At 43.2% G+C, this 12790-nt stretch overlaps 1 protein-coding gene across 1 annotated transcript in view; it reads right to left on the minus strand.

Annotated features, from left to right (window-relative positions):
• Nucleotides 1-694: 694 nt before the first annotated feature.
• TBC1D9 (TBC1 domain family, member 9 (with GRAM domain)) overlaps nt 695-12790 on the minus strand; it is a gene marked incomplete at its 5' end in the record, with an annotated part of 34702 nt that continues 22606 nt past the window's right edge. The window contains 8 exons of the mRNA XM_010153491.1: nt 695-1408; nt 2321-2421; nt 2559-2633; nt 3546-3632; nt 4838-4903; nt 8733-8973; nt 10240-10308; nt 10423-10521. Coding sequence (XP_010151793.1) covers nt 695-1408; nt 2321-2421; nt 2559-2633; nt 3546-3632; nt 4838-4903; nt 8733-8973; nt 10240-10308; nt 10423-10521 — 1452 coding nt within the window. The remainder of the gene's footprint in view (nt 1409-2320; nt 2422-2558; nt 2634-3545; nt 3633-4837; nt 4904-8732; nt 8974-10239; nt 10309-10422; nt 10522-12790) is intronic.

Here is a 12790-nt window from a genome sequence, read left to right on the forward strand (position 1 = left end):
GCCTTCCGTCGGAGCGCAGACCACCACCACGCTTCACCACACCTGCCTGAGGTGCCAGCTAGGCTTGGGATGGACTTCCCACTTCTATCTGAGCATACCAGTCTCAGGCAGAAGAAGTTAGGAGCCAGGCAGGTGTCCCTGAAGTCATCTTTCATATATTCAAACCAAAATAAACTGTTGAAGCGTATGTTAAAAGCCATTATCCTCTTAGGGGAAAAAAAAAAAAAGTTGTCAAATAAAATTATCCTTCAGGGATGTTGCCTGGAACTTATTTTCACCTGGCGTCCTATTCAGGTTGACAGTGTCTCTTTACATTTCAGGTACTTCCCATTTTGTTCATTTTCCTCCCCAAGAATCAGATCTCTATATACGTCTATTTTAAAAATGCACATAAATATCAGCATTAAGTTTACATTTAGAAATTAAGAACTAATCTTTACCATTTTATATTGACAGCAAGGTTAATCATACACACACTTCACTGACAACTGGGGTGGGTTTTTTTGTATTTTGATTAAAATTTGCGTTTGTGTAACATTTCCCACAGAAAGAGTGATTATGCCTCAAGATAGTTAAGTTCACACCCCAACATTTTCACATTAGTGAAAACAATCATGTTTTGAAAATACCAGGGCCCATGCCAGGTACTAATAAATACAGAATTAAAAAAATAAATAAAAAACCTGACTGCCTTTCATCCCGACATAGTAGAGATTTCGTAGTCACTGGCTGAGGTTATCGGTTTCCCCATCATCCTCACGTTTTTAGCATTAGTAATCCTGGCCATCATGGACACAGGCTTGTCAAAGTACCTAACCAGGGCTGGCTCAGTCAAAAGGGAGGCTAAAAACTGTTCAAAGGTGATGGCCCAGTCCCTGTCAATGCTCGTGCTTCTGCGAAGAGAAGTGGTGTGGTTGCTCCGTACCAAAACGGTGTCTTCACCGATGTCCTCGCAGTGCAGCTTCTCTTCTTCGTGCGAGCCTGCGCTCAGCACCGAGTAGGAGGACATCGAGCTATCGTCTTTTGTGTCGTCATCGGAAATGAGCATGGAAGAACAGGCTCCGTTGTCCCTGGGAGAAGAATCTTCGAGCTTAATGTCTTCCATCTGCATGCCCAGGGCGTTGTCGGCGCAAGCGGCCTCCTCGTCGCTGGCAACGAGGCTGCTTTGGAACGGCTTGTGCTGTTCAAGGGGGTACTGCTGGTGGTCCTTCTTCTGAAACAGCTCGCTCTGAACAGTCTTGCTGCCGCCGTCCGTCTCTTTCGGGGGCTGCATGCTGAAAAGCTTACCAACCTCCCCTATCTCCAAAAGCAAGCTGGTGACGGCAGCGGTGGCGTGGTACAGGTCTTGTTCGTTGGGGTCTTCGCTGAACATGTTGTACATGGTCTTGCACAGTTCAATGAACTGCCCCTAAACACAGAGGGAGGGAACATTAATGAGAGAGCAGGAAACAAACTGAAATTTGTTTCCTAACAATCCGTTTTAAAAGCCTGGAATGGAGGTTTGACAAAACGGTGTGATTAGGCAGAAATTGGGAACAATCCAGGCGCAGTGTAGGCAGCGTTTGCTGTGACCCGGGACCAGGTATGTTGCCTCTCCCAGAGCTGTTCAGGATAAACTGCGGGATGTTTCTTCCGACATATGGCATCTATTTCCCTGCAGCCACGGGAGGGCAGCAGAGGGTGAGCAGTGAGACAGAGCATTCGCTTGGGTGGATTTTGATGCCAGGTGTAACCAGGGGTCTGATAAAACCATGGAGAAGCTATGGAAAATGAAATACGAGACCTGCAGCGCTCTTTTGATTGACAGTGGTAACTTAGTTGGATGTCAGCCTTCTGGAATTCAAACCTCACAAATTAAATAAGAAAGAGATGTGCTTAGGGCTACCTTAAGTAAGAAGCATTGTTCTAGGGGCATGTGCTCTGGAGGGAACAGCTGTCCCAGTGGGTCTCCTCCCCCTCAGCAGCTATGGATCCAAGGGGAATGAGACTGACGGTATAAATTACAAAACATTAAAATACTTCCTTCAGGTCACGTGTGTCTGACATTATGAGCTAGCTGGGTCGTATCACCCCTCTGTCTAGGGATCACAACAGCATGTTATCACTCCTATAAACGCGTATCTCATTTGAGGATGTTTTGGGGGCTGAATGCCAGTCCCAGTATGTTGAAAACAACTTCTGTAATCAGCTGACTGCTGCTCTGGTAAAAAAGTATCTGCCTCAAAATAAAACCTCTCTTCAGCATTAATGTGTTGAATATTTACAGACATGTGAAGAAAGTTTAAGTTGATGAAAAATAAGTAAGTGGCAGCAGAAGTACCTGATTCAGTTTGGGCAAGTCCTTTGCGTTTTTTGCTTTGGATTTATTCTCTTGGCTCCACATCCTCAGGTAATTTCGATTCTCCTGTGAGCTCTTCTTGCCTACTGTCAACAACAGTACCCAGGGATGCAGGAAAAGGCCATTAAGAAATATAAGTTAATACTTTTTTCTCCATTTTCAACAGGAGCATCTTTACACGAAACAAAACATGTAATGCGGATGGAGACACCGTGCATACCTCTCTCTGTTTTCAGGCTCACTGTAACAAACCCATCATCTACTCCTTGTTTGCTCCTGCTGTCCAGGCCAACAACTAGGAAGTGGAGGGGCGGGGGGGAGAGAGAGATCAGCGTGGTTTTAGATACACACAACACTCCTCACGTGTGCAGTGCAAAATACAGAAAACTTTTACACTGCAAAAAACACAGCGTAAAAAGGATGGGATTAAGCGACGGTTTTTGCCTATTCTTAATCTACTGCCAAATTCCATGTCATGAGTAACAAATACTGAGACGGGACCATCTCAGGTTTTGTTTGTTAGTAGAGTGGTTCGCCGCTGTTATCACCACACCAACAGCTTCTGGCGTGACAGATGTCTGGTGATCATATGCGTGCATCTTCTTTTGTCTATCAGGACTTAAAACTGCCATGTCTCGTCTTAACTCTTATCTGTATTTTCAAATAAACTTCCTTCCCCCTGAAAGCTGAAGGATGGGCAGTCTTTTTCTTGATTCGTAGAGAAATGTAAATAAATATCTCAAGAAAGAGAATGCCATTTAGGACAACAGCGCTGAGACCCAGGTTCTCATTAGGGAGCAAAAAGATTTCAAACTACTGAAATACATTCTGATCTGTCTTTCGGCTTCAGCTTTTTTAGAATATTTTAAGTTCTGATCCAAATATGTCTTGAAAGCCTTTTTGGATTTAAAAGCCTATTTATTCTCATTCTCCATCAAGGCATACATGCTGCACTTATCACAAAATTACTTCTATTGCAACACACTGATGACGTTACTCCGAGTACTTCTGCAACGCACAATGCCGGGGAGTTGTCAGTGTACACAGGCCTGCACCACTAAGGATATACACACAGAGGACATACTTCTTTTTGGAGAGAATACTTCACTGGCAAAGTTTAACCCAATAAAAAAGTGCCTTCCTATGAAGACATGTTGTCTGAAATGCATTACCTCACCTTTTCATGCCCGAGACAGAAGATGCCTACCGTGTGTACATTCTGGTGTGATGTCTTCAAAAAAGTACTGAGTGGCCTCAAAAGCAGAGTCTGGCTCCTCTTGCTCAGGGGATGGATCTAAGCAATATAATAAAATTCCTTCATTAAAAATGCCACCCTTTAATTAAAAGCTAGAACATATTTCCACTGATAGATTTAGAATGTCAGTTTCTAGCAGTGTGAGGATGTGATGGGTTAGGCATCATCTCTTTTCAGCTCACACGAGATGAACAACCGGACCTGTACGGTCTCCTCCACACTACCCAATACTGTCTGACTAACAAGTAGCTGTTTACCTTCAAGAGGCAGCCTTCCCCACCTTCCCACATCCACATCTACTTCCATTACTTTCTTCCGTGCAGCTCAGCAGGGTACAAACCCTTTCCCAGCTGGAAACAGTCTGTCATGATTTGGCACAAGCTCACCAGCCCCCTTAATACCAGAAGCTGCGTTCTTAAAAATGGATCTCTTCTGTTATAGTTCAATAAAATTGGGGTTTTTTCTCCCCAGCTAAATTAGTGAGTCACTCAAGCCTACCTCCAGCAAAGCCAGCAGGGAGCAACTGGGGACACACATGTTTAAAGCACATGAAAGTGAATGTCCTCTCAAAGCTTTACATCTCTTTACCAGAGGATGTGCACGAGAATTAAACTACCTGAACGGCTGCAACATCCTTAAATCCCAAGGACAGCAATAGGCTCTTCATGGGACACGTGTGACAAGCCAGAGAGCGCATAGTTCCAGGGCATCATTTTCTTCTGGGGTAAAACTGTTTTGAGATGCTTCTATCCTCTCTCCACCCAAAACTGCCTTTCTCACTTAGCTGAGTCCTACAGTTCGCACAGCTCCCTGGAAAACTCAGCTATGAAACAATCTGGAGCCTCCCTCTGCAAACAGTTGTATCAGCCCAGATGGGAAATCAAGCAGCAAGCCTGGGCACAGAACTAAGTAGCCAGGGCATGCAGGAACATTGTAAGCTAGCTTCCTAGTTAAATAAAGAGCACTGTATTTGTTATGCATGGAGGAAGTCACACACCGCAGCTAAACAGGCAAGGGGCACAGACAAATGGCCTGTTTGTGGCTGGAGCAAGAGCATGGCTCCATGGATGCTTTCAGACTTTCCAATCCACGTCTGGTTATGGGAGAAGGTCTCTTACTGCTGCATAAACAGCTACAATAATTCCCACAAATTAATTTTTAATTGGGAAAGCTAGTCATCAACAACTCTGCTCCCAGTTTCCCTTCTCACTGAGACGGCAGCTGCTTTAACATCACTCACTTACCAGGCAAAACATGCATTTTATACAGTAGCTTCAGCTTCTCTGTAAGATCTCCATGGCATGCTGCACCTAAGTAGTATTACATACAACATGTTAATACCCAGCACGCGATGACGTTCTGTTTATCATTGCTACAATACCTCATTTCAGAAGCTGCTACAAGCGCTCTGGGAAGCACTGTACTCCCTTTATAGCCTGAGATCATATGGCAGTCGCTTGACTTCTGAGATCATACGGTCTGCACCAGAACAAGAGAACACAGACCACCTTACCCTGATTTGCGTACTCCAGTTATGGGTCCTGCATTAAATGTCTATGTTATAATGGTCAAAAATAGTCTATGATCACCACACTACCACTCAGAAAGGCCTCCAGCGGAAAGTTAAGACTTATGTGGACTTCAAACTTTCTTATCTGAGGATCCAGCAGTAACATCACATGATTTAGAACAGTAAGAGATGTATTAAGAGAGAGAAATTCAAGTAAACTATTTATCACAGCTTAGCCATGGGCTAAGCTGATGTTCAGGCAACACTTTCTAGTGATTTACCCACCTCAACCCCTACTCCTCTCTGGCCTACACTACAATTAGCTGTATGAAAAATCTAAGTGGTATCCTGTAAGCCCCCTTCCAATTAATTAAACGGATATTAGTTAACTTTAAAGTACTGAAATAACTGATAATCAGTGAATCTTCGTAAATCTCACTTGCTATGATATGCAATTCATAAACAAATGAATTAACCTTTGTTAATTAGGTTACACATTTATTTTACCTTGCAGGCTACCACATCAACTTACCCCTGCTACGCAGACTACGAAGTGGGGTTTGGCAAATACTAACCATCAGAGTCTACCGTAACGCTTAAGACTACAACGAACACAGATGTCAGGCCAAAGAATTGAGTACATCTGCATTAGCCCATTTGCTTTCAACTTGGTTCCTTACATTCCTACCTGGTGTAGCACGCCGTGCGGGTAAGGCTTTCTCTTCGGGTGAAGCTATGTCTCAGGCTGTGTATCCAGGCACCACGTGAAGTGCCCAGCTGCTAAAGGCGCCACAAAACCACCCAAGCACAGCATGGTCTGCAGTTCTGCGTCCTCCAGCAACGGCTAGGGATGCATGCAACAGGATTCAGGACACCGGGTGACACATACAGGCTCGTTCCTCTCCCTGTCCCCACGTGTGAAGAGGACTGAAAAAGGTCAACTGCTACTGCTTTTTGCCTGGGATGAATCTGTGTGTGCTTCTGAATGCCCATCCTTTCTGCCCCTCAAAACATACGTGAATGAAGAAAACACGGGGTGGAATAAGTCTACCAAAGACGTTCCCTGGACTCTCTCAGCAACAACCCTCTGGGTCACCCTAGGGAGAGGTCAGAATGTTTACAAAGGAAGAAGAGCCTACTGCCAATCTGCAGGACCTGCCTGACGGTTAGCTGCAGCAGGCTACACAAGATCTGAGGGCTGATGCTGTACTATACAACAACAACGATCGGCTACATTCATAAAGACAACAGAAGAGGAACAGTCCTCTGGTAGGTGTGCCCCTACTATGGAGAGGCAGGGGAGACCTTTGTATGGCTGCAGCTCAGGCCGTCACTTCGACCTGCACGCCGTGGTCCAGGGATAATTTCAGAGACCCAGAGATTCACTAGCCTCCTGCACAGCCCCTGCACGCCTGAGCAGCAAACAGATGACCCTGCTGAGGGCCTGTGAACAGCACCGGGGAGGTGGTAAAACCGTCCTTAGTCTCAACCAGAAATACTTCCTTCTTGGCACTCTGGAGTCATGGGTCTTAAAACCTTCAACAACTTTGAACGAGTCTTGTCTTTCTGCAGTACAAGTCTCAGATGATGCATCGCCAGTGTTTATCCAGCAGTTTTAAATTTATTTTGTGGTTAGAGAAGGAACTGTGCTTGGAAGATGGTATGGCTACACCATTTGAATTTGAAGAACTGTGATACTTCATTGTTAGCTGGGGTTAAACCGCAACAAACACCCTTTGAGGCAACAGTCAAAGCTGTCACCCTCACACTGCAACCAATGTCCTCACATACGCCTGCTCTTACCCCTCTCTAAGGGCTTGGCCACCACACCTCTTTTCATGGCATTACTAGGAACCCCTGAGCTCCCTTTCTGACTGTTCTCCTTCTGTCAACACTACTCAGGTGTCAAGTCTTTTGTGGGCATCATGCCATACGTGCACAGTTTCTCCCCTGTCTTCTTTGAGGCCATTAACAAAGTAATTAAGCAGGTTAAAACTTTCTTCTCTTAATACAAAACTTAACAGCAAATAAAAGCTGCAGTTGCCCCTCTCTTGAACACAGGTGGAGGGGTGCAGACTGTTTGTACAGCTCCCTGGAAGGATCGGAGGAGTGGTGAGGTTAACACCCTCACTCTGCTTTCTCAGCATCCTCCAGTGCATGGAGAAAAGCTGTTTTCAGGGGGGAAAAAAAAAAAGCCACATTTGTGCATTTTACACTTATTTCTGTTGACAGTGCTCAACCCTGTTCCTTATTTTTGTTACTCATCATTGGTTCTAAAACATGCTGTCTCAACCAGTAAGTGGTTGTTAATTGTTAACAGCATCCTGTAAGCAGCAAGAGTGGTTAAACCAGGGGTCATGTCTCAAAAGGCCGCTAAGAGCTACCTGGCAAACAGTCCCTCCAATACAACTCAGACCTGCATCATAGGAAGCACTGGTTTTTGGGGTGGTGTGCAACCGTCGTTAATGCCACACAGCTATTCTGCCCCTGCAAAAGAACAGGGGCTACCACTGCTGTACAGAGGTTTTAGTGCAAGGCTGCATGTGGAGCCTTAATGCCTAAACATACTGGTGCAGAGCTGCTGAAAGCCAGATTGGGAAATCTTTTCTTTCTCAAATAGGGTCACAGTGGAGGAAACAGCGGAGGTTGCCAGGAAATAACACAATAGATGGTGAGATGTTGGTCACTTACAGGGAATAATTCCTGCTATGTTCAAACAAGGGGTGGCCAGCTCCACCTCATCTTGGCTTTGTCATGTTAATCCTGGGTCTTGCATATTCCCTTTGTTGCAATACTGACTTTCTCGTCCTAAAATCTTGCTTCTTCAAGACTTGCATGGGCCGTAATTTCCATTAATGACATTCAGCCTCCCCATCTAACATGCAGCTCCACTTTCTCCTTTTCAGGTGACGTCCCTCCAGCACTCTCTTAGTCTGCAGTCCTGGTTACTGATTTCACAAGTAATACAGGTAGCACGTCTCACTGCATACACTGTGAGGTGCAGCACCTTCCCCTCACAGAGGGACACATGTACGTGGGGTGTGAGCAGTCTTCTGAAGAGAAGCCCTTTTATTCCATGGCACACAAAACTAGCATCCTCACTCTATCCTTCCCCTGCCCCTTGTATGTGCACACACATCTCTCAAAGGTCTTCTTCCTGAACAACCATGGGAGGAAGTGTTTCCTCTCTCCCCTTTTCAGAGCTGGTAGCACTGACAAAAGGTATAAATTCCCAACTTTCAGGAAAAGCTTAAGGAGCAGATAACCAAATGCAGTGTCACAGAGAGAGGAACACTACAGAAGAACATAAAAGAGACTTTCCCAGAGGAAATCCTTTGATTAGAAGTAACCACTCCATTAAGCACGTACGTTGCAGGTCACTTTTGTGGTGAGAGTTAGCGGTCAGGGAAATCCTCTGACCCCAACGGACGCCTAGTTCACATGTGGTCCTTCCCCCAGTGTGACACACCAGTGGCCAATGTAGATGCACCTACTGAGACCAGCCTAAACCTCCCCACTTTCAATTTAATCTGATAGCTGACATAACACTTGTGTTTCTGAAGGACTGGATCCCCTTTAGAAACAAACTGGTTTGGTGACATTACTTTGAGTGTGCTGTGAATTCTTACTTAGACCAGAGACGAATTCACGGAAGTTGATGAGCAAGTCTCCGTTTTCATCCAGAAGCCTGAATAAGCGTGCAGCTAATACGTCAGAATGAGTTCCACATGCCCAAGGGAAGAGGAGAGCGAACATCCCCTTGAACTGCTCAAAGTCAATACGGTATTGCTCCAGGTAAGGCAGGCTGGGATCATGCCGGTCAATGGCATTGCTGTTTCCTCCCCAGTAGCAGCTAGTCAGATGTTCTGCCTGAACAGAAGGCAAATGCTGTGAGATCATCACCACCGTTGTAAACAACTAATTGCTATCAACCACAAAATAAACACCCATCCAAACAACTCGTGCACACACATGCTTAAAACAACACAAGACCAGCAGATGTGTTTCTGTCTATCTAGACCCTGCACTTCTGCAAAAGGTTTCTCCCCCAGCCAGCACAAGATGACATGCCTCTACAAAAAAAAAAGATAAAGCAAAATGTTTTCTGCCTCCCAGGCAGATGAAGCATAAAACACCTGTTCTGAACAGAGCCGTAAGCAGCGGTGGCTTGCATATATACACTGGCTTGTTGTGCTCAGTCACCCCCTCCAGCCTCACCACACAGCCAGGTCAGAAAGGGGACTCATGAGATCTTTAATTTCAGAGCACACGAAAATAGCTGTTTTTTTGTAATATTTTTTGTTGGACTGTACAGTCTCAAAAATATCGTATAAAGTCCTACTCTTCCAGTCTTACTGAAGTCAGTGAAAGTTCTGGAGCTGATTTCAGTGGAATCTAATTCAAAATGATTCAGAAGCTTAGAGAAAGAGATCCTACCACTGCACAGTGATCAGCTAGGGTCTCACTGATTCCAGAGGAAGACTGAAAGAAGGCACTGCAGGATTTGGACAACTGTAAGACCTGACATTACAGACGGGAAATTGAAAGGAAAGACATTCTTCATGGTACACAAAAAAAAGCTGTTATAACAGAAGTATCTTGTTTTAAGGCACTGTGCAAGAAGGTGAAGCTAAAGCATTTTAACTACTCATCTTTAAATTTGTGTATCTAATGGTATTGCTGTACAATCAACCTAAAGACACATGACTGTATACATTAAAGCATTAACAATGGCAAAAATCAGCTATTGTCACATTAATTGTCTGAGATAATAGAATAAAGGTATTTTTGTGCTACATTCTAAAACTTGGGTAGAGACACGTAAATTTCTGCAGACTGATCACAAGATTCTATACTTTCACTTTTTCATTACAACAGTTTCCATCAGTATACTATTTTTTTTCCCCGTGGACAAATCATTCAGTGAATTACTTATTTCCTGAGCTTTTAAAAACTGCTTGGGTTTTTATTTTGTATATTCAATAATACAGCAGCTAATTCAAATTTGCATTAAGGTGCCTGAGAGTAAGTAACTCAGAGTCAACCTGGACTTAAGAAAAAAAGCAGTCCCACATCAAAAATAAACGTTCCCATTTCCTGCAGGCACACACGACATTTATCTTCACTTAGCTCTACCTTGAAAAGAGCATACAGTTCCTCCAGTTCATCGATAGTAAAAGAAGTCTCTGTCACAATAGTTCGTACCTTTTGAAACAGAACAGTAACAGTTACAGATTTGAAATCCATGTCTCATTCAAAAGCTAATATCAGAAGCTGACTGACCTTAATCTTTGCAAAGAACATTATTTCAGAACTTACTACATTGCGCTTCGTAGTATCTTCAAGGGTTTGGATAACTTTCAGCCTTTGTTTGAATCTCATCTGTTCAATTAAATCTGCTCGGATACTTCCAAATTTCTTTAGGGAAAAAGAAGTACAGGATAGTCTGTGCATTAGTATTTACAATACTTAGCTCACCTTTAAAGAAATTAATTTAATTATGCAATATACCACAAATGGTATGGTTAAAAACCTGTTGTTAAGGCATTTTCTCTAACACATGACAAATTTACAAAAACTTTAGCAACATATCACTAGATGTTATTAGTCCCAGTAACTTATTTTTAGTTAATTAGAAAAGTCTTTATTAAGTTACAAACCCTCACATTACAGCCATAATCTCAGTAGTTAGAAACTTCTTCCTTCGCAAATCTCTATGAATAGACAGTTACATAACTCCTTCTGCAGGGCTTTATTTCAGCTTGCTCTGGAATCTCTCAATTGCTACAGAGAGCAAAGATATTTTGACTAACTAGATCTCTAACAGCTGAGACAGTACAGCGGTCCTTACATTCATGAGGATCTGAAACCAAGCATCAAGAATGCAACTTCCCTTAGGAAGGCTCTTTCAAGTGCCCAAGTCTTATTTCCAGAAGTTTGGTGGTGGGTTGTTTTTTTCACTCACAATGCACATAACAGTCTCAGGGGACTCCTGCATATACTACAGAAGCAACCCAGGGGAAAACCTATTAGGAATAATATTCCGTGTTTTCATATGTAGATGAATGCCTAATCCCTAAGATTTCTTTTTGTGAACTCTAAGTAGAAGTATTTTGCCCTCAAGAGAACAGTTGTAAACACGTTCTCAGAACGCACAGATGACCGGCAGGAACAACAATGCCCCAGACATCGAATATGCCACGTGTAAAAATAAAAGGGGGTGGCGAGACACACATTCATACAGGATGAATTTATATTTCCAGTGCAAGTGCATGTACATAAGCAGGTCATAATTTCCTCACACATTCTAGTGTGATCAAATTAACGCTTAGGCTGTGATGCTTACTTGCACTTTTATCATGCATCTCAGGAGTAGAAAGATGTTTCGTGTACTTGGAATCTTTTGCAAATAAAGACATCTTGAAAAAATGGAATCTAGATAAACATCCATGAATATTAAACGTCAGAGAGGTCACAAAACCTTGGAAAAAGAGGCTCTGAGACCACATCTATTCCAGGGCTTATCCTCTGGTCTGGAGGTCAAATGAGATGTCTGCTCACGTCCATGCAACTAAAACTCACGTAGCCTACAGAAAAGGAAGGTTGCATGCAATTACCTTCTGGGAATGGCCTCCTGCCCATGTCAACTTTCCAATCACGCAAGGATTTGTTGGAAGCGTGTCGCTTGTTCTCGGTCAAAACTGTATCAAGCCTTTTAACAGTCCAGACCTTGGATTGTCAGTTGTTTAGTTAAAATGGCCAAGATCCAGGTACTACAATAGACGTAACTTAAGTGTTTAAGGCCTACTTTTTTTCCAAATTAACTAACACTCAAATCAAAGGAGTTAATTGCATAACAGCTCTGAACATCTGAGTCCACGCTCCACTGACAGCTAGTGAGCTATACGCAAGCTTTTAAAGCTGTGGTGATTATGCATTATTTCAGTCACTTCTATTGTCATTGTTGTAATGCCAGACTTTATGGTGTCTGAATTAGTTGCAAAATTGAATGAAAAGAGATTTCTTACCAAAAAGTATTTTCAGTAAATGAAAAAATTACTGGCGGGGTGAAAAAATGTTATGTATATTCTCTTGTTTCGAGAATGTTTCCCTTTTAAAAAAGTAGAAAGTCAGCTCAATATCAGAGAAGGGTGCTAATCACTTAATGACCAAAAAAATTCCTCAGCACCCCTTCAGTTTTCACTGGAGACTTCCCATACATGCATCTGACATGATTACCGAAGAGTTGGACAGGATCAGAGAGTGACAAAAACTAGCTCTTCATCCAGTATTCAAATACTGGATTTCGCCAGTGCTACTCCTTCACCAAAGTTCCCAGGCTCATCACGCTCCCACACAAATATCTAGGATAGCCTGCAAGGGATACGGTTTCCTCTCTCCTTTGGATATGTGAGGGGGAAGCAATTTTTTCAGTTGTAGGTCTTCCTATTTTTTTTGTAAACAGTAAATGACTAGAGGATGAAGGATAGATGGTTACCCAGCAAGTACCTTCACCAGCCTAAGTTCTGAAAATAGCCAAGATACGCTCACTTACTCAATATTTTGTTATTCGTAGTCGCAGCAAAGGTAACATAGCTAGTTCCCAACCCGGACTACACACAGCTAATTGAGGAATGTAGCAGTCACTGAATGACAGATGCCTTGAAGTTTATCTTGATAGTTTACT

Source organism: Eurypyga helias, unplaced genomic scaffold, assembly GCF_000690775.1.
Source record: "Eurypyga helias isolate BGI_N326 unplaced genomic scaffold, ASM69077v1 scaffold8926, whole genome shotgun sequence".
Lineage (NCBI taxonomy): Eukaryota > Metazoa > Chordata > Aves > Eurypygiformes > Eurypygidae > Eurypyga > Eurypyga helias.